Source organism: Athalia rosae, chromosome 2 (assembly GCF_917208135.1).
Source record: "Athalia rosae chromosome 2, iyAthRosa1.1, whole genome shotgun sequence".
Taxonomy (NCBI): Eukaryota; Metazoa; Arthropoda; class Insecta; order Hymenoptera; family Athaliidae; genus Athalia; species Athalia rosae.
This window is the reverse complement of record NC_064027.1, coordinates 22,492,069-22,515,068: the sequence shown is the minus strand read 5'-3', so window position 1 is coordinate 22,515,068 and position 23,000 is coordinate 22,492,069. Positions and strand designations below refer to the sequence as shown.

The window sequence follows — 23,000 nt, the reverse complement described above, 5'->3', positions numbered from 1 at the left end:
AAGGGTAGGTTTGGGTGGGGTGGTGGGATAAGAAACCACCGGCCTATTTTAGGTCATTTGTTTCACGGGCTACGCATCCCGAAAATTTTGAAAAAATGGTTGACCTCGCACTCCTGCAGGATAACTCTAAATAATTTAAACAACGTGCCATGAATAAGAATTCAATTGAATTTATATTACAGTTATTCTTTCAGCACTTTATTCATTTTATTAATCATTATTTAATTCTTAGTATCATAACATTATCAGATGACCAAGGTATATTTTGTAATTATTTACATATTTCATATAATCTCGGGGTGTAATAATAGTGGAATTTAAAATATACTTATCATGCCTAAATTAATGTATATATGTATAATTATGCCAAATTTTCATATGGTATTACTATGGGTATAGCGCTATTCATTTAGTTTTTTTTCTTCATAAAATTAGTTCTCAATCAATCGTTCTTTCCATGCCCGTATATGTATGTATACTACGCTTTAGACAGATGATACTTGATAATAAATAAACAAAAAGCATCCACAAAAATATAACTGTAATTGAAAATGCTGCGAGTCATGTAGTTATTCACACCTGCTACCTATAATACGTATAACAATCATTAACGATACATTAGATAATTCATAATCATGTATTTAAATACTACATTATACATATATGTATATGATGATTCATGTTTACATATATCATTAGTGTATTCCGGGTGATATAGGATTATTTTATGTACAGTAACATAAAATATAATTCCATCTAACTAGCATCTCTATTATTATTATTATTATTATTATTATTATTATTATTGTTGTTGTTATTATTATTATTATTATTATTATTATTATTATTATTATTATTATTATTATTATTATTATTACTACTACTACTATTTAATAATAATATCATTATCACTGTCGTGGATGATCTTATTATTATTGTTGTTCTCATTATTTTGCGAATGTTGATTTAGGTATAGTAATAATATATTTCTCATTTCCGATTATAACAGGTGTAAAACCGCCAGGATGATAAGTATAAATATATACATACATATATGTATAACAGATACTAATGAAAGGGTTAATCAATCGATCAATCAGTTAATCAATCAATCAATTAATATCGACGATATACTTATTAGAAGATATGAACGTACATACAACTGGTTCTGTCGCTTCATTCGATTGGTTCAGTTTAAAACCCTTTTCAAATGTTATATTAGTAGTGTAATGAAGAGATTATAAAATTAAATGATGTGTACATACGTATGAAATATGAAAGTGAATGATAAAAATAATTAATGAATAACCATGAGAGATGAAAACAATTAATTAATAATCATGTTTATTGTCAATTGATTATTTGATTAATTGATTGGTCAAACATGCGAAGATTGTTTCTTTTTTTTCTGTCAATATATATTGATCGATCAAGATTTAGGATATGCAGATCATCATCGGAAATTGGCGGTGGAATTCACTATGATATCGATATTTTGATCTAATATCGGATTACAGCTTTGATCAAACTATAGATCCTTCCAGATCAATCGGTTAGTTTGTAGATCCAACTGGATCGACTGGATCCAACTGTTTTCAACTTCTAAATTTGATTCTAGATCTGGTCAGATATGAAAGTCTCATGATTATATGCATCTAATTGGATCCAATTTATACACCTAAAGAAATTACAAGATAGGCGTGATCAAGGTAATTGTGACAAATTTGAACGTGCAATGATTTTTCTTCAAGTTTTTTTTTCCGTACACCTAATAGGGATTTGACATTTTTTAAGTTATTATGATAATATTAAGGGTATACATTATTCTAAATGACCAAAAATTGAATTGACAGATTGGTGCCAACTTATCGTTAGTGCTTTTTATATTCCATCTTGCATTTGGCTTTCAATTGTTTTTCTAATAATGTTAATACTTCTGATTGTGTTTGAAAACACATACCGCCAATTAAATTTGAAAACCCTCGCTTTCAATGCGTAGGCTTTATAATATGCTTATCTATTTTTGTCTCTGATAAGTTTTCATAAAAATATCCTATAGTATATTCAATCAAGCATCAGTGAAAACAACGTGGAACTTTATACAATAAACGTGATTTATTGAAAATTCATGTAGAATGTGGCGTGAATTAGATAAACGTAATTTATTATAATACTTCGTATTCTTTCCATCATTTAAATAGAAATAACAGCACAATCATTGTATATATAGATAAGAATAATAGACACATACCTTAAATTCACGTCCCGACGACGATGAATAAGAAGAATAAGGACAAGTAGAAGAAGAAGAACAAGAAGATGGCGATCATTCAGTGGGAATTATAATATGCTAATATTATTTATATAATTTCTCACGGTCTATATGTATACGATTTAGTTTCATTTTTTTCTGTCTTCGTTTTCGTCGTTGGATTCAGAAAACCCGTTCGAATCATATAAAAAAAATGAATCTAAGTGGCTATAGTAATGTCCGATCTGACCCCTACTGGATATATTTTTGATGCAACAAAAGTAAGTATTATTATTGATTATTATTCTTGTTATGGTTATTCTTAGTATTATTATTATTGTTACTGTACACTTTTGAATCGTCCATTTATTTATTGTAATTTTCATACCCTACAGGTATCTATGTAATATTATAATACACGTATCAATTATTTTCACTTTATAGTTTTTCTTTTCTTTGTTGTCTTTTCTCAGTCACAGTGTCTTCATTATGATAAGCATAATTATAATTATTATTATTGTTGTTATTAACATTATTTTTATTATTTTTCTAGTTACTTCAGCGAAAGACATAGCGGACCTGAAGAGAAGGATCCGCAAGTTTCATTTTCGCATCGCGCGAATTCTTGGACATTGTTTGATTCTGGTTTTCACATGAAACTTTCAAAAAGCTAGAATAATTCGACATATAGTTGAAAATCACTTCTGCACTTTTGCTCAATGCACAGAGCCGTTTCATTGGCGATTTTGCGCAGAAGAAAAGCATTTTTGTGTTGGATGTTCATTTTTTCGTTTGATCAATTTTTTATAGAACGTTAACAATGTGATTACAGTATTTCGAAGATTAGGATATCTATTTTAAAGTAATGATAATTATGGATGTAAATGAAAACAACTCTCAAGTCGGCAATTCAACTTATTTTAAAAAAAATGCAGTGAGCGTGGCTTGTTGTCGTTCAGCGGTTAAAAATCTGATGAGCAATATTACTTTTACACCTAAATATTGTTGGTTAACTGTTGAAAATTTCAACGTTATAGGATTACAGTCAAGTTCAATGGAATGCCTGAAATCAAGGCGGATTATTAACACTCTGCTATACACCACTTTTATGAATTACATAAAGTTTATTCTTATTTTGTGCATAATTTAATAACGATTATTGAAACCGAGGTTCATAATTAGCTTCAACTTTGAAATAACGCATTTATATGTATGTATGATTTTTCCTGTTTTCTTTCGTTCCATTTCTTAAATATATTGCGGCAATACTGCAGTCACACCCTGTGTATAATATAATATTATCGTTATTCATATATATATCGGATTTATACATACTTGTAAATAATATCTATATGTATAACAAGCATATTGCATGCTACTGCAGGTTGATTTATTTATTTAAAGTTTCATAAGTTTTTCGGGTGCTGTATTAATTAATTAAAATTTTATTCTCTTAATTTTTATTCATTATTAACTATGTAATCTTATATTTCATATGTTTGCTTGTTATTATCTTTATTATTGAATCTTTTTTTCAATGACTTAGTAATAATATTAATACTCGCGATTCTGATTCTTGAAACCTATTATTATTATTATTATTATTATTATTATTATTATTATTATTATTATTACTTTTATTGTTATTAGTGTTATTATTAGTATTATTATCATTATTACTTTTATTATTATTATGCAATTATTATTCCTATGTAGTGTAATTAATAATAATTTAATAAACAATTTACATTTATAACACAATTGATATATATCTATATGTTCATATGTAATTATCTAATGTACAATGATATATCTATACATATATTTATATCTTGATTAATTTTTTTTTGAAATATACGTATAGGTATACTACATTGCAGATCATATATATATAAACGGTATTTTTGGTTTGTTTTTTTTTACTATACAACAATACGTGGATATATAATAATTATCAAAGATCACTATATGCAGAAAAAAATCAGTCCTATTCAAAAGCCCGCGGGTAATGTGAGTTCAGCAGTGTTGTTTTCTGTTCCTTCCTTTCAAGTATCATTGATGAAATCATTATTTAATAGTAACAACAATGACTAGGAAAATTCAAAATTTTGCTATAAATAATTATTGAACAACTCGTAAGCTTTTTTTTCTTTTCTTTTGAGCGCTTACATCGCTAGAAATAGAAAAGAAAAAAAAAGAGAAATGTCGAGCGAACATCTATAGCAGAACCTGCGTCTAGATTCTGTAATTTATTTTTATATTTTATTCATGATTTGTTATCTATAACATAGGAAAAATTGTTGACTAATAATTAATATCTTTACACGGGTTTTCTATATTTTAATGTAGGAGCATATTGTTATTAATAGTATTTGTATCATTAATGTTGTAATCATTATTTTCATTATCATTATTATTTAGTGGATATACCATTAGTATACATAATTGTTACGCCAATAAGATGATGCGATGACTCGGTGATAACATTTTTCTTTTTCGCCGTCGGTTTTAACTTCTTTCTACTTAATTCGTACGTTTTCAGCGTATTTCATAAATCGATTCGTTAAGTCACAGATACAAATTCACGCATTCATACATCTCTGACATAATTTCTTGTAGTTCTTGCGCCTAAAGTTCCCATTTTATCAGGGCAGAAGGAGCGAAGGGGAAAGGGGGAGGGGGTTTGCCCGGATCTAGGCGTAATTTTCAAAAGTTATAATTTCAATTTTTTTGTAACACAATCAGTCTTGGATCGCTGCATATTATATTTTTTTTTTGTCTCTATCGTTAAAGAAGATGGCGGCATATTTTAATTTATTTCACGATAATAATTTGAAAAATTAAGAACACCCTGTATCATCCGTTAATCTACAATAGTATTTAGATGTTCAGATATCATATGAAAGGGTAAGCGAAATGACAAAATTTCATTAGGATAACATTTTATTAGTGAATAAATAAAATTTTTGATCTGAAAAAAAATCATAGTTTATGATGTTGAGTATAAGGGATTTCATTTTCACAGTTTTAGTGGCCAGAATTTATCCGACGATATAAGGGAATCGATGACAAATTTCACGAGTTGACTGACTTTTTTTTCTCTCTGAATATGAAAAGACTGTAAAATCTGTCTCTCCAATTGCATATTCTACAGAAGATGGTATTTTTACTCGATCGAGGGTTTTAGCTTCGATATTCATAACAATTGCTAAATCATTTCAATTGGAATACCAGCTGACATTTGTTACTAACAGGTAGAAGTCAGTGAAATCGTGACATCAATGTACACACTATTGAAATATTCTTGGTGTATAAATTATAATAAATATCCTTGAAAATCCCCATGCATCCTTGCGGAAATCCAGTGAAAAATTGTTTGGAAATTTTTCATGGGCTTCAGAAATCAATTGAAATCAAAAAAAATATTGTTAAGTTAAGAAACATTTTTAAGTACAATCGAAAAATCATGACGATTACTGAATTAACTCTGGATTAAGATTCGATATAGAAGTGATAATGAAAAATTGAGAGAACAACATTGTAGCATGCCCATCATAAAAAAATAAGTGAGCCGAGTGCGTAGTCGCCATCTTCATTAATTTTGTCCAACCGTCGAACCTTTAAACATTCTTTACCTAATAATAAATTAACCGTAATAATAACATTCCCTCTTAGACGTACCATTCCTTAATATCTTTGAGTTCTTGTTTCCTGCCGTTTTTACTAGCCCCACCAGCGCCATTTTTAAGAGCACCATTAAACGCTTGTTCGGAACCAGCAGCTCCCAAAAGCGCGGCGTTTGGATCTTGGCAAAAGTTTTTGGTCTCGTCAACTTTGTAGCTAGTTTCCGGTCGGTTTTTGAACTTGAGGATTATCAGTATTATCAGTACAATCGCTATCAAAGCTCCGGCTATTATTCCGATAATGAGTGCAGCGTTTTCAGCCGCTTCTGAAGTTATCCTTTTGTTATTATTGTTGTTAGTAGTCGTCCTCGGGGGCGTAGAAATTGGCGGATATATCGGTGGCGGAGGCGGTGGTGGTGGCTCCATCATGTCAGTTGTTGTTGCCTCAGACGTTGTTCCCACTGTACTAGTCACTCTATGGGTCACGGTACTGCTACTGTAATCGATCAAATCAATATCATCCCGTCATGTTGGATCACAGTAAACAATATTGACAGCTGTCGTTAGTTTTTCAAAATTATTCATGTAATAACAACAATCAATATCCGAGATCTTCATTCAATATTCCAAGAATTCAAAAGTTCATTTGTTTTTTTTTTTTTTTATATGTTTGTACAGATACAAATTTTCCTAGCAGAATTTTCTGGGTGATCAAAACACCCCTGGCAACTTTCAGTGCCATTTTTGCATACAAAAAATATATACAATGAAATTAAAGCAGCGAAACGGCACATCGTTTCTTCCTAAAATCGAGCGATTGGAAGCATTAAATGGTAAAGCATGACGAAAGAAAAAAAAATATATGATCCAAATAAGCTCGTCGCGCTCACCTGTCATGGCTGGAGTCAGCGCCGGTTGAAGAAGCGTTGAATTGTGTCGTACCAGCGTGTTGCGTGGAAACCACAAAGACTCCTCCACGGGATGGCGTTGAAGCAGAACCTGGCAGCGTCTGCGTCGTCGAATGACTCGTTGAACTACCCCGTAATGTTGTGTACGAAACTGCGCTCGAATCTAAAAGTACAAAAGTATTTAATGGAACTGAGAATATCAAGCTTTCGATTGCCCTTTCAGCTTTCAAATTTTTTATCAATGTACTACCATGTATTACTCTCTTCTATACTGATGCATTAGCTGAAGAGTATACAATGATTTGCATGCACGATACCATGCGTTTGGTATAAATAGAAACGAACACATTTCATTTCATTTGTCAGATTTCAGTATGATCGATGTTATCGGTTCAGAGAAATCAGTAGTAGGGTAATTAGAACCGATAAATAATTCAAGCGTAATTATTCAGGTTTTGGAAGTACGCGGGTTAATCGTCGGAGACTCGGGGACAATATGCCCGTAGCACGTTGCGACTCTCCGACAGACGACGAAGAAAGGGAGGAGTGTAGATTGGATCAATACGAGTAATGTAGGACGAAAAAGAGGACGAAGAGGGCGACGAAGGGCACGCATTAGCGTCAAGCAATAATTAAGAAGGGTAAGTGGTCCGATTACGAGGAACATAAAAACTCAACTTACGAGACTGTATAGAGGTCATACCCTTCGTACAGCCCGTAGAAACGAAATAATATCGATTCGAACGAATGCTCAACCATGAAAAAACTTCTGCGACTCCCGAAAATTATCAAAAAACATAGATGGAAAAAAAAAAAAAGGAAAATCACGCCGTCATTGTGTGAAAATTAATTATCAGCACCTGTAGCTGCAGTGACGAATATTTCTTCTGTGGTCCCAGGGTCTCCAGATCCAACTTCACAGTCCTCCTCATCATCACAGGATGGTCTTTCTTGAATATTTTCTTTATAACCCTTGGGCTTGAAGGTAACCGGTGACCGGGTGGGTGCGACATACACCGGTGTTATCAAATCATCTGGAAAGTTTAAAATTCAATACCTTGTTTAAAATAGCTTCAGAGCGGCATACGATATTATACGTCTACGATGTATATGGATTGTTGTATGCGAGTATATATATATGTACATAACAATCGGAAAGAGTTATAATTAGGATTGTGTTACCCCCTTCAGAGATGACGTCAACAGAGTAAATTGATCCAACGAATATAATAATAAGTGTCTAGAATATAGCGTGCGCAGTTAATTAGAAACGCGTTATCCTAATATTAGAATAAGATAATTGATTATTAATCCGTATTCACCACCAGTACACAATCTAGATTTACAATAAAATACCACCTATAATTAGGTAGAATAAGAAACGGGGAAAAAAAAAATTCTGAAGAATCAAGAAACATTGAACCGACGTTGAAATTTTATCGTCTCACTGAAGTTATTGATTGATCGCAGGAATGATCAGAATCCAGTTTTTAGTCAGTTGGAGAAGATTTCGTATCAGGAGGTCATCTCAGTCGAGAAGGTGATCCGGTAGCTTTGAAATACGAAGAGAAGGAGAGGAGCGACGAGGGAAGTGGGAAGTAGGTGGGTAAATGACGATCGAAAGGACGAACGGTGTGGATACGAACGAATGATTAGTACAAAGCCCAAGGACAAACAAAGACTATCGAATCACTCTGAATTATCCCGACGATCCGAAATATGCAAATGAATTGAAGATACAACCAGGAAAGCAGGAACGATGCGGGGTGGCGCGAACGCTTCGACGAACGTGAACGCAAACGTTGGGCTGGGTTGAGTTTGGTTTTATTTCCTTCGGTTAGACCGTCCGAAGAAGTATTTAGAGATAAGTTTTTTCTTCACATTACGCGTGTGACTTTGTTTTTTTAATTTTCGTGTACTACACGTATGATTTTTTTTATATTAACAATTTCCGAATGATTTTTACCGGACTGGCTTCAATTAATTGAATTGAAACTGTAAGCCGTTATAAATGCTTAAATTCCCTATTTTCCGTTTAAGGAGTCGGATTGTTAAATGCAATGTAATATAAACCCATTTTTTTTTCAATCTTTTGTCATATTGATTGAAGAAATGTTTTGTATGATATTCCAATTTTTGAAAATTTACGACAGAAAGAGAAATGTTGGCTGTAAAACTCCGAACTAAAGATATTTCCAGGCAGATCATTCATTCAGATTTATGGTATTGATATTTACTTGGTACGGAATGATTTATTTCGGGTGACTGACAAATATCAAGAACAGAAATAACGTATGATCGAGTGCCATCGATGTCAGAAACAAAACGATTTGGAGGAAATTTAGAAAACGAAAATGGAAGGCAGGAAATAATAAAAAAATGAGAAATGAAGATGATTTCGCGAAAAAAAATGTGGTAAGAGCCACCTTGGTGGCAGTGCCTTACCAGTTTATATGTGTTCCATCCTTGTCTAGGGGAGTGCTAAACGTCTCTCCTTTCATACTACACAGTTGTACGTACATTGCGCTGGGCTTATATACTAACCAACAGCTAAAACCAGCGCTAGCGAGAAAGTTCACCCTCAACAATATTGCGAATAACTCAAAAACGATTGAATTTATAGAAAAAGTTATTTTGACAATATCGGAGGAGTGACTCGTGTCCATTTTTCAGAGTGGTCAAAAACGGTTTTTGACAAAAATTTTTATTAAACAAAAAAATTCTTATTTTAAAGTATTAAAAAATATCCGTATTCGTTTCTTCAATTTATATAATATCAGTCTCTTGATATACTTATTATCCGTTATTTAGATGGATAAATATCTAGTTGTAATGTTATTACAAAAAGAGACCAAACAGCAACAAGTCTCGAACGAAGTGAGAGTTCTTCGGTCGAAATTTTACTTACACTTACCGGAACCAGATACAATTATTGGTGAACATTCTTCGTCTTCGTCGTCACCGGCACATCCACTTCCGGCTCCAGAAAAAATAAGGTCATCAACCACTCCGGGCAAACCAGATGCCGGAGTCTGAAAAAAAATCATTTTAGTTTAGAACAACCGAATCTCAATTGCATATGTTTTTCAAACTAATCACCTGTTGCATCCTTTGCAACGGAGCTGCTCTATCCAGAAGACTTCCCACGGGGAGAAGTTGCACGTCACCTCTCGTGGAGGTTCTTGGATCCCTGGCGGCCGTCAAGTCAAGAATTCGAGCACCGTTTACGACCACTCCAGCTATGACACCGAGGAAAGGTCGTTCCACTCTACCCTTACTGCGATTCCAACGTCCTCCGATCTGGATCGTTGACTGGCTGTTGAAAACCATCAGCTGATGACCTATTGACAAAGTTAAACAGTTTGTTATTTTCGCTTCGATTACGGAATCCACGTAAGATACAGGGAATAGAAGTATGAATACAAAAATGTATAATGTGTTTAGAAATTCAATTCCATGTGACACCTTTATATAAATTGAAAAATATCAATTTTTTTACAATTCGAAGGTGAAATCAAAAAGATTCTTGAAATGGTTTCAACGGTTGGAAGAACATTAACAAAAAATCTCCGTCTTAATTAATGATTGTGGATGTTTTTTTTCTTCGTAAGATGCTCGTCTTCGACAAAAAGAGAGAGGGTTGTGCTTGGAAGGGTTCTGAATCTATCCACAAGTCTTTGTTTGACGGATGTTTCAGTTTGACCAGATATCAGGCTCGCATACGAGTGGATTGGTTGTCCGTTCCTACGCTCGAGTCGGTCTTCGTAGTTAACTGACCAACGGTCAGTGCTCCCCCATCTCTCAGAATGCAGCATAGGGAGATCCCATACGGTCTTGAGACTGTTAATTCAAGGGGCCCTTATTCTTGTCTCTGCCCTTCCGAGGGTCTGAGTTTCGTTGGTTTTGGGAACAGGCGATCATACAAGTCCCGAAGTCTCACGTAGACGAGCGTAATCTCTAGTTCGGACCTTAACTGAGACCTTAATTGATATGGCCCTTCGCGTTGCATATTGCAACATCGATAACGTCACGCCAAACTCATTGTCAATTGGTTCGGACTTATACGCGTGTCGTAACAAGTATACGTTTCGAAACAAGGTCGTTCACACGTTCGGCCGACTTGGGTTTATAAATAAATGGCATACGCGGAGGCTTCTTTCCGGCAGGAAGGTAAAAGAAAAAAAATATGCAAAAGTAAGAATTTTTTGTACAATATGTCTGTGGACAGAGTGCGAAAGCATTTCGGAATTGCTGGTGAGAAATTCTCAGCTTTGAAGTTCAACCAACTTTATTCATCATTCCATTCTTCGGTCGTTACACCTCATTCCAGATATGTAAATTAATCCGAAACATAAACCAGGACGCCATACCAGTCCCGGAGGTCATGCACGTCGGTCAAAGAAGATCGTGATTAGAAAAAATCGATAATACGGCTATTTTTCTACTAGGCAACTAGGATAGTGACGGCGGGTGGAGGATGGAACCACAATTCAATGGAACAAACCATTCCATTCCATTCCGTCTATCTGTTCTAGAGGATGATGCTGGCGGCGAGACCCAAGTCGAATTAGTACTAGGATAGTAACAGGTTTGGCAGGTTTTCCGTTCTCGCTTACGAAGAGTGTCTAATTTTAGGGACTGGATGGAAAAAATGGGCCTGGCCGGCTGCCTCATCAGGAAAGTAGAAGCCACAGGAGGACTTTTGGATATTGTATGGATGTCCGATGCTTGTTTGCCGCAACGGACGATTTTTTGTTTATTGTTATACTTTGGTATTGTCGGCAGGTGTCCTGTGGTCAGCGTAATCAAGAAGATTCGAAGTCATTGGAATTTTAATTACTCGGAATCGTCGAACAAACGACGTATGACCGACGCAGGTGAGAAACTGGTAAAAAAATTTTCGGCCGCTAAATAATACTCAACGACGAGTAAATAGCATAGAAATTGTCTTCTTTGAATAGCGGAGGCCATGGAGGACACAGGAAACCTGTTATGTCCGTCCATCGCGGTCTTTGAGCGCTTCCCTTCCTAACAGGATACCAGGAATTGTGAAGAGACGTGGCCGAATGCTTCGGTTACAACGACGTTATACCATAATAACCAGAAATCGTTCGACTTGAATCTACACCGTCGGTCTTTTTTCGAATTTATTTTTCACACTTGCCAAGACCTTGAAACACTTGAAGAAATTTGTTGGGATATCCGAAGAACTTACTGTTTAATCGATGAGTAAAAATTGCTGACAATGGTCTGAGCGACACTTGGCAGTTGAGCATAGTCAAACTAACAGAGTTTCATGAAATGCGAGTTGGTTAGTCGTCATTTTATAATTTGCCAAGTTCCCGGTCTACTTCGTCCAGGGACAAGGTCAGCGGCGCGTGTTTTCACATCTTTTACTGACGAGTTGGATCATTTTTGGTAACAGGATTTTATGATTCCATATCTGTTCTGACCGCTTCTTAAAGTCTCTTGTAAATTCGAGCGAGCCAACCACCGGAAGTAGAGATTAAAGGTGGCAGGGGGTTTACTCTGTAATTTATGCTACATTCCAATCTGAAGAAGTCCAATAAACTGTATCACTTTACTAGGAGAACATGACGACCATGGGTGTGGTCGGAACGGAAACAAGTTCACGCTCTTGAGAAACAGGCACCTGAACAAACGTAGGGGAGGATGTAGTCACTTGAGAATAACGCGACCATTTTCTTACGTATACGCTTCATCGTTGAATTAAAATAATATTCTGTAATTGCGCTGAGCGATAAATTCCACCGTTCCGTTGCTTGTTTTCTCGTCATCGATGATCTCGATGATACGTCGGGAATCCGCGTACATATTTACGACGTGTGGAATTCCGTTATAGCTACCCTATATATTCATCGAATTCAACGGAACCAAGCGAGTTTACTGATATCGTAAATTCAGCCCGAGATTTCTCCGAGAAGTGTCAGGTGACCGAAGATCACGAGGCAATTAGCTCTTACACGACATAATCTAAATTAATAAGTAACTTGCTAGGAGATTATGGCCTTGCAGGAGGCGCCGCTATGCCCGAAAGTAGGTTGAGGTTGCGGGACCGGCTATTGGGCGTCTGGACAAGTGGCGCATTTGGTTAGATACTAACAGGAAAACAGCGAGGTAGAAAGTAGCGGAGGATTGGGCAAGGAACTGCCTAATCTCATTGAACCGGTAAGCCTATCCCACGCCTAAGTACTGACCTATCACTACAGCGATCTTACGTCACGCCTGCTGACTCGCATTGGTAGTCGCAGCGGACCGAATTCCCGAAGGATTTTCCGTGTCAGACGATTCGAATTACGGAACGGAAGAAACGTTCTTTTCGCACGGAAGGAACGCTCAATCAAAAATGATGGTTTACAACTAGCGAAATATTGACGAGAAGAGAAAAGAAACTCAACTCGCCACTGAAATCAGATACGTCGTTTTCCTGGCGAGAGAAAAGGGCGAAGAGCGTGATTAACGGCATTTTTTTTCTTACTCGGTCGCTCAACGTGGTTCGTATAACGCGTCTGCGGCGTTTTCAGATCGAACGGTCGTACTGGAATATAAAAGCAGCTACTCCATAATATCGACCTTCGCAGCTGGTGAAGGTTGAGAATACCTTCTACTCTCGTGTTACCCTGGCAAGACTAAACACGTTTTCATCGGCAAAATGATTGATTGTCTTTAGGTCCAGCGCGGGCGCAGTTTGGTCACACTTGTATATCACAGAAGCTTTACTCGTCAGAACCAGTTGAATTGGATTATGAAAATTATTCACCGAATCGGAGTCGGATTGCATTGAACACTATGAATTACTGTATCAATTGTATATGGTGAGGACTGAATTTCGTACGTTTTTTTTTTTTTGTCACGAATCTCGCGTATGAAAAAAGACGGAAGGGTCCGAGTAGGTTTGCTTCACGTGACCGCTTCAATGTGTTCGACTCGAGAAATTCCAGACAACGATAACGACTAGGACCGTTGAACCCCACGGTAAATGATTCTCACGATCGGTTTGGGAATATTTCAGTTCGCGCGCTGTTCCGATGTGAAACAGAAGGTCCGCATTATTATAAAACGTTGGGTGTGGGAAACAGACGTGATTCCCAGGCACCGAATGTAATACTCTTACTTTTACGTTTGTATGTATCTTGTCGAAAATTCCGCTCCCAGTTTGTCGCTCAGAGAAAGAGAACGAAAATAAGAAGAATCGAAAAAATTACATCGAGCGAATATATATGTACGTATGCGATCATATATTTTTTGTCTGACCGTGATACGGACTATGAGGATCGGATATTTTCGATCATTCAAAAATTGACAACAGGGAATAAATAATAACTATAAGGTATCACAACTATATAGGTTGTTTAACGTCATGTTTACAGGCAACGCTATAAGGGAAGCATCCGGCGTGCGCGTTAAGCACGTTTTCTTGCTCGTATCTGGAGAACTTGTCTTTGCCTAGTTCATGAATGTGTAACTCTATATAGTGGTGAGAGATCTCTGATCTTGGCGCGTGTTTAGATCATCCGTTCGCTATTCATGGTCGCCTGATGCTTCTAAACACTCGGTTTAGTTGGGCCCTAACCTTTTTGACGTTTGCTATCTTCTGTTTTAGGGGATATTCGTTCTAATTCGTATTGCTACGATTACATTTAATCGCGTCACGTTATTTAGTCAGAAGAAAAAAAAAAAACCAACAAGATATACTAATAATCAGATAGACTCGTCAATGAGAGTTCCAAATATGATTATTTAATTTTCTCATATATCTGTTCTTGAGCTTGCGTATTTATTTATTTGAAGAAAATGCGACTAACGAGATTTTCAATATCGTTATCATTAAAATGAAATTTCGAATGACGTTAAAACGAGCTTGAATAAAAGTATGATCATCGCAACACACCAAAAGAAGCGTATACCATTGCAAATGACAAGACTAATAATTGGTTGAACGTGATTAGTCTACACATGCATTGAGTCAATTTATCCCGACGCAAAACGAGATTTTAACCCTGCGCCCGATTGTGAGAATAAAGTCCGGTCGGGTTAGGTGAGGTCGGGTTTATTCGTGAACCGTGTGATATACGTGGGTTGTATGGGATGAAAAAAAAAAAGTTTCTCACGAGGATGAAGCCTGTGAGATTTTTTTTCGGCTTCGAATGTGGGAGTTTGAAATTCATGAGAAAGCGGTTGAGGGGGTGTGCCCGTGACTGGTGACCCTGACGTAACCCCTGCAGGGTTAACGTAGAAGAGGCAGAGCGCTGTGTATCGCCTTGCGCATCTCAAGATTCTAAAACGTGGGAAGAGGCCGAAAATCTTTACGGGGTTCATCAGAAAGTAAAAAAAAGAAAGGATTCTTATTTTTGAGACGGTGCCGACGAAGGAACGAAAACCATTATCAAATCCCACGAATTATTTTGAAACGAAAAATTCAATTTTGTTTTATTTTTTTTTCATAATAGACCCAGCGCTGTAAATAATATCGAGTTTGGGGCAGGCTATTCCAAATTATAACAAAATTCTTCGCGTCTAGACTGCATCGGATTCTAAGTTTTGAATCTCTTAATAGGTGTGCGCAACGTGTTTCTCAGAATATTTTCTCACGCCGCACCGCCTGGTATGGGAGAAAAAAAAAAAAACAACCAACGATGGAGTAGGAAAAGACCGGATAGAAAAAATAACGAGATTGGGTCTCAGGAATGCGACAGTCACTCAGTGGATATGATGATGGGGTTCTTGAGGCGCACCAGACGGTACGCTGCAAGCGTGAGAAGCCCCAGAGCTTTGGGGCAGAATATGTCCTCTGAGATACCAGGGTTACATCGAACTGAAGGTGCTATTAGAAGTAGGGTGGGCAGGTTATTCGAAAAAAACTGCCCTTTACAAACGGTCGCAGAATGGTTCTCAATTTTATGTCATTCATAAAATACTAAGACCTTGAAATTACGAGTGCAGATTATCTTGTGACGCCAAATGATATATTGAACGAAGATTAGCTAGAAGCCTTTTTTTCATTTTTTATTATTTCAAGGCATGTGGCAATAATTATTGACCGTGTAAGATTAAGATTAAGACAATTCAAACTTCACTCGTCGAGTGGGATGGGCACCTGATATTTTTAATTCAATTGCCCAAAAATGAAGTAGAGTACATATTTCTCAAGTTTGTGAGTAAAAACTGACGCCGGACAACGATAACGACGCGTCTCATTGTCAGTTGAATTATCTCAATATATATACATAAGGTGCTCGCTGCGATGTATAATCACGTATAATCTCTACGTAATGATAATATAAAATACATATGATCCATAATAATATATATTTACCTGCTTATCGTATACAACTACGCAAGTGCGGTATATTAACGTGATGCAAGGACGCCGGCGTTTGCACTGCGGTACTTTATTATGTAGTATATACACATATGGTAAACGTAATTATAAGCCTACGATAAGATTAAACGAAGGTCGGTTAATCGCTCGTCTACCAACCTTTACAATCTTTACATAATTTCTATACGTTAATTCATGGTTACCATGTTGAATCGAGTATGAAATCCGCAGAAGTTATACGTATACGTAGTTGTATGTAACGTAAAAAACAGGTGTTAAAAATAAATTGACCTTCTTCATAAATGGGCGAGAAAAAAAAAACAAAAAAAAAAAACAGAATTTCAACTTTATACAGAATCGCAAATTTCAGTTGAAGTCGGGAAATCCGGTAGAGTAACATTCGAAAAGTTCGAAGGCGAGCGTACGTAACGAGTATAACATGAGTTGTATTGTATAAGTGAAACCGACGATACCATTGAACTTGGTATAGGTATACCGTAGTCTATAAGCGGTAGGATCCAATCCCGTGGGAACGAAAAACGCTCCTTGAATACGTCGTACACCGGATCGGAGGTAAAACTCCTCCTCGGGATCTCTGGACGCCTGCTACGAAACCAGATCAATTTTTGCCCCCTTAGAGAAATTCTCCCACGCCATTCGCGTACAATAATGTGTACGTATGTAGTTATTCGATGGTGTGCTTCGTTACGCGTGTAACGAAATTCAGGAATCTCATCTAATTTCCCGCAATATGGTTTTTGAGCTTCGTATTTCTCATCCGATAGCGTATTGGTGATGAAAAAATTTCTGCTATAATTTTCCGATCCGGTGTGAGAAACGGGGATTCATCTATATATAAGTAGTAAGAAAATTGTTTGAGATAACATCTAGAACCGGCGGCGTCAAATTTGTAAAAGAAAAAGTGAACGCATAAAATCGGGAGAAAAAAAAAAGAACCGGTAAATGGATAAAATAAAATTAAATGAAACGAGAAATTCCAAGAGTCTCCCCCGATTGATTTTTCGAGCGTGAAAAATATTCCCAAGGGGTTCCCACGGGATCTTATCTCGTTACGACGACGGTGGGCATCGGCAGCAACAGCCAGCGAGCCACGAACCGTGGGAGAGTCCTTTTGGGATAGGAGAGAAGAGTACTGATCGATTGGTCAGGACCTCATGCTGCCTTAAGAAGTCAGTCCGTGCTGCACCATAGAATTCAGTTTCGAGGATGAGGAGGAGCGGGAGGAGGAGGACGTCATTGATGCCAATAAACAATATCCCTAACCGCCAGCCCCCCCCCCCCCCCGCCCCCTTTTCCTCCCCCTCGCTAACAACATAACCATTAATCGTGGGACTCCTGGGACAATTTTTTCTCACGCGGCGGGGCAACGTGGACTTAATACATGTACGCGTGGTACGTATGACTATAGGACAGGCGGATGCGCGTGAGAACTGAACGACGGCGCGTGGGAAACCGGTGGAGGTACGTGGCGCTTCGAGTCACGGGAGAACATCGTTGATAAGGAGTTTCAAGGAATGCGCGAAGGTCTTCCGCTCCTTCTTATTCTTTTTTTGGTTCGTCGACACCGTAAGCATCCCCTCACCACCCACCCTGGATTCGATTCGATCCTCGTACCGCGAGCAGACTCGGAAATGAATTCAGACGTTTGTGAAATTGATGATTTCTTTATAGAGGGTGTAGAATTTTTATCGATCCTCAAGGCCGTTCTGTATGCATCCTGAGGGATGGAAGAGGTGCAACGGATTTACCGCACGTGGAGGAACCGGCGACAGTTGTTCGTAAATTTTTCGGAACTGCAGATACAAGTCTGCGTATAGCTGGCTATTGGCGGGAAGCCAACAACGTGAGAAACAATACGATCTCAGACGGTTTGACCTTCGACCTCCGACCCTGCCATACTGCGGGTTCTCTCCGAGAATGTATTTGTTTCCTGTTAACGAATTTCCGATAGGATAAAAGAGGAGTTGGTGGTGGAAAAAAATCGACACAAAAAATCGGGGGGAAGGTCGGTTAGGTGATCCATCCCAGCACCGTGAGCATCCGCTGAGAAAACTTTTTACATTAGTGTAAAGCGTTTACATCGGCCATCTTTGATTTGTTGTTCAAAGTTCAACTTGGTTCAAGAGTCTCGATCTCGCCGGGTGCCTAAACGTAGAATACGTTTCTTAACCGTGAGAAATCAAGCTCCGAGGGGCTTTCGTAGAGGATACAGAAAACAGAGGTTCATACACGCTGAGAAGGTCGTCCGAAAGCCTTCCTCAAGGGCTCGAGTAGCGATAGGGTTGCGATGAAATTCAAAACTCCTTAGGAGAGAAAAATAAAAATTGAGTTCACCCCAAACTTTGGACCTTGACATTGAGTTAATGTTGTCTCGGATAATCGGTTGAGAAACAACCGTGCAACGCATGCTTGAAAATTGATTTCTCTTCTCTTCAAACATTTGCAAGGTCGCACCGTTGCAATTCCATGGTTAAATTTCGTTATTGACCGTGAAATTGAACATCAGGACTTTAAGAAAATCAAGAGGTATGGCACCAAGTCTGCGAAAGAATTTCCAAAGCAAATGAATTTTGAAACCTTGAAATAAATTGAAATGTTCTGATCCGTTTGGTGACAGAAATTTAAATCCATTTCCCACTTTATACTTGAGACTCGTATTGAAAAGGAGATTCAGGTAAGTTAATCGTTTGGAAGTAGTTGCCCCATATTTTTAACAGGGTATTATACCAGAATGGGGTTATACATTACGGAAAACAACCTTATTGCGTTTATAAAGAAACTCCAAATCTATAAAACCGTTGACGGTGAAAGACGATCAACTCACAATCAGTGTATTACGTCTGAAACGGTAAGTTCAATGGGGTTTCCAAAAATATCTTCCACGCGCAGTTATCGTAGGATCAAACGAAGCGTTGAGGGTATTTTAAAAATCAATCAACTCCTGAGTTCATTATTCAAGTGCCCAGAGAGATTATGCACCAAAATGGTGGTCGAGTGAAGAGTACCCCTACTCTTCGAACTAGAATTCACCAATAAGCATTATCTCATTATCGTGTGACAAATAATTTTTATCTCACTTAATCGTAGGAAATGTCACGGCACAGATGTGCGACAAAAGCACGCCCGAAGCACGTTCGGAAACAAACTTTAGCGATCGACAGAAACGAACGGTATCTCATACTCGTTAACGGCCTAATTTTCACAAAGAGGTTTGGCCGCAGTTAGTCGTTGCCGAACCAGATTCGTAGCAGGGCAGTATGAGGACTCGATCAGAACAGTCGTTCAAGTGGTTCAAGGACGTTGGGATGACCCTTAGTTAGCCTAAAGTCCGTTGCAGATTGCTCTGCTTTGAATACGCAGCAAAAATAGAAAGAAAAAAAAGCAATCTATCTCGTTAGACGGTGATTCGATGAGAGCAAAAACTTATGTGACTACCGCGTCCGACATCACCGTAGGTAGAATACGACCAGAGTCAAGGTGGAACCTTTTGCTTTTCTGCGATAACAGGAATGATGCAGAATCCAATTCGAATTCGGGAGAATTCCGTGTACAGTTGATCTACGACGCGTTTTCTACAAACAATCATTCCAAATCTTCGATTATTTCTAACTCGCAAACGATTGATTGAATTTCGAAGGACGGAAGCCATGAATAATCGTGTATTAGTTTTTTTTTATCAGCGGTTTTGGTTTCATTGAACGGACGTTAATAGTTTTAGAACAATGTGCGACGTAAAAAGATGCCGCTATTCAGTTCTGTAGCGTGTGAAAGATCGAAACGTGGAAGAAACGGGAGAAAAAAGTGCTAGCCTATCGATTTTCATCCAGTTCGGGACATTCAAAGGTATTCCAACGGAAATTTGATGTCCCCAAAGTAGCAGGACGGCATGAGAACGAAGAGTGCGTTAGCCACGTGACAGTGATAATTCAAACCTAAAATATATAGTAATTTGTCAAAGATACACGTGTTTAACATTTTTATTGATAGTTGATTGCCTCTTTAATAGGCCATTAAAATTTGTTAAGAGGCGTGAAGAACGTTGTAAACACGAATTAGTTGAAGATTTTATACCAGGGATGTAGAACTTTGGTAGAAGCAGTCGCACGGGTAGCCGAAAAGGTTAGCGGGAACATACTTTGGAATGTAAAGGTTGGATACAAGTGGATATAACACGATTACATCGGACATCGACGCCAAGGAAAAAGGGTTCGTCGTTCTCCGTTCCGAAAATCATTCAAAAAAATATTTAAAAAAAGCCTTGTAATTTAAGGAAAAAAAGAACATTGACGCTCTTGTAAAAATAATCAAACCACCCGATCCGTGAAGCGTTGCTTCCATAAGAAATCGTAATCATTGTTAAACAAAATTGGTAAATAAACCAAGCAGAAGATAGAAAAACGCTGAGTCAAATAAAACCGCGCGACAAACGAAATAAAACGTTCGAACGATCGTGTGTTTTCTTTTCAATAATGACCTTGACTCTGATGTTTTGAAACTTGTTATGCGCGCATGGAATGCCGCAACTGTCGTACGTGTTCCAGCTTCCTTCGTCGACAGGAAAGAGCATTCGAAAGTATTTCAACGGAAATTTTCAGTCCCCAGGGTAACAGGGGACCATATCGGGACAGGAGTAGGAACGAACCCGTGAGAAGAATTGGCACACGCCAAAATTTTGAGAAATTCGTATCGTTCCTCCGTTGGTGGATTTATAAAAGCAGGTAGGCGTACATTATCCGATGATTGCGTTGATTTATTTACCTTCGCATTATATTGAGAGAGGAAATTAAATAAAAGTTGGAAATTATATAGGGAATGTTAATCTGACGGAAGGGAGTGCGAAAAAGTATCGTGAACACGAATTAATTGAAGTCGTTCTATCAGGATTTTAGAAACGAGTTGGAACGCGTTCGGAAATCGAATCGAACTTTTTACATCGTTGTCATGGAAACCGGGCAGACGACTCAGGCTGATTTATGAATCGCAATTCATTTTTGGTAAACCACGCGGGAACTTCGAATCATGCTCACGAAAAATACGTTGGTATTCGACTGATTGTGCAGTTGTGATAACGCATCAATTCGACACATCGATCGTCGCTGTATCTCGTACTTTGGATTTACACGCAGGGCAAATTATCGCACTACATATTAGTTATGTAAATCCTGTCATATACTTAAGACAACCCCAATAAAAACCTATGACGATGATCGTTAATTTTTACAATGAAACGCGTTCATTCATTTTTCGACGATTTTTCAGAACGCAGGTAAAAAAATACCTTGTATATTCCGATGAACGAAAATTCTCATATGTTCCGTAGAATAAAAATGACTCCGTATGTTAATACATAGTAGAACCAGGAGCTCAGAACTTTCAGCTACCACACACGATGTGAATTTCAAAAACACATATCTCCCAAGTCGAAGTTGTGATAAATAATCGCATCAATTTTCAGCAGAATGTACGTCGGAGCAAACGTCCAATATTATAGTCACATTACATCAGACTCCAACGGAGAAGGTTCTGCTATATTTTCATTTTAAAAACCGAGATGCGTTTTTACACTAGACGCAGCGCATGTATAGCGTAATTGAGCAGAAAAATATTTCTTCGCATTTTCATCCGTTCCTCTGTGAACTTCATCGGAAAAAAACGGATACAAAGTGAAAAGGTAGCAGTGTTTTATGACGAGTGAAGAACATCCTTAATTTCAAACAGAGAAATAGGAGATCATGAACACGTCGTTGTAACAAAAATCTGCAACCAATCGGTAAACATTTTCCTTCTCGTTTTCAGGAATTTTCATGAAAAGCCAAGTTTTCCGTGCACAGGAAATCAGGTAAGCGCAAGGAGTTCGTACGGCAAATACAAACCGACGATAATAACGATGATGACGATGATAATCATTATCGGCTGTAATTATGTCACGTGGAATAAGTTTTTCTATTTCCACTTCGTATCTACTGTGAAAAGATCCGTCGAACTGTTCTACGTGCGTCGATAACCGCGCAGCCCCGATTTTTCTTTATGTGAAAAAGTCCAAATTTTTGTATCCCGCGGAACTAGGAAGTGAAAACGCGTGAGGAAGTGACCGGAAATTCTAGCCTCAGTAATCCCGAGATCCAAGAGTTTGCGGAAAATTCGCGGGGAGAAAATCCCAGAAGCTTACCGGAAGAGACGCAGGAATCTACATGTATATCGTGATACGTTTACGAATATTGCGTACGTCGTCATTCGATTATAATCGAATGTGGGGATTTCAAATTTTCCTACAGGAAAACCTGAAGGTTATAATTGATGGCGATTATTGGATTTTAATTGCGGTGATTTAGGAATGCCTCCATCCCTCTTCGTTCTTTTGTACCGAAAGATTTTAGTTCCTCGAGCCGCATGCTACCCTCGTAATAAACTCGTTAATTTTGACCGTTGGGATAATATTTTCTCACGGTAGAAGGATCGTATACCCTTAAGCTGCAGCCACCAGCCACGGACTTTACGAGTTATTCGTGAGATTAAGTTCACGACAAACGAACTTTTTTTTTTCCTGTTTTCTTTCTTCAAATATGACGCGACACCCTCTGTTCGGTTTTAAATGTTAGCGGGAAGTTGAGAATTAACGAGTTCCTATTACAGGTGACGGTCGAACGTAATACCTTCGGGTCCAGAAATAACCGCGGGATAGGCGACGGCTTTGAATTCCCGCGACTGCGGCATATGGCGTCCCGGAATTTGGTGTACGGGTAGGTAGGTGCCTGCCTATGGGAACCGAGAAGGTGGTGCAGTCTGGAAGGGTATAAAAGTATTTTACCTTCCCATGGGAACCGAGATTCCAGAAATGACTTTTCCTTCCCAGG

The 23,000-nt window shown here is 37.7% G+C and overlaps 1 protein-coding gene and 1 non-coding gene across 11 annotated transcripts in view; both read right to left on the bottom strand.

The window, feature by feature from the left end:
- Positions 1-170: 170 nt before the first annotated feature.
- Positions 171-23,000, bottom strand: part of LOC105689490 (neurexin-3) — a 147,679-nt gene continuing 124,849 nt past the window's right edge. For 5 of the 10 annotated variants that reach the window (XM_048650204.1, XM_048650208.1, XM_048650210.1 and 2 more), the window contains 5 exons: positions 9,882-10,123; positions 9,691-9,814; positions 7,643-7,816; positions 6,765-6,945; positions 171-6,370 (listed from right to left, as the gene is read on the bottom strand). In XM_048650204.1, coding sequence (XP_048506161.1) covers positions 5,923-6,370; positions 6,765-6,945; positions 7,643-7,816; positions 9,691-9,814; positions 9,882-10,123 — 1,169 coding nt within the window. In that variant the 3' untranslated portion in view covers positions 171-5,922. The remainder of the gene's footprint in view (positions 6,371-6,764; positions 6,946-7,642; positions 7,817-9,690; positions 9,815-9,881; positions 10,124-23,000) is intronic. The other 5 variants (XM_048650205.1, XM_048650209.1, XM_048650214.1 and 2 more) reach the window with 3 other exon arrangements.
- On the bottom strand, positions 9,186-9,290 carry LOC112694972. Its single transcript, XR_003150279.1, has one exon. It is a non-coding gene; the product is annotated as a U6atac minor spliceosomal RNA (small nuclear RNA).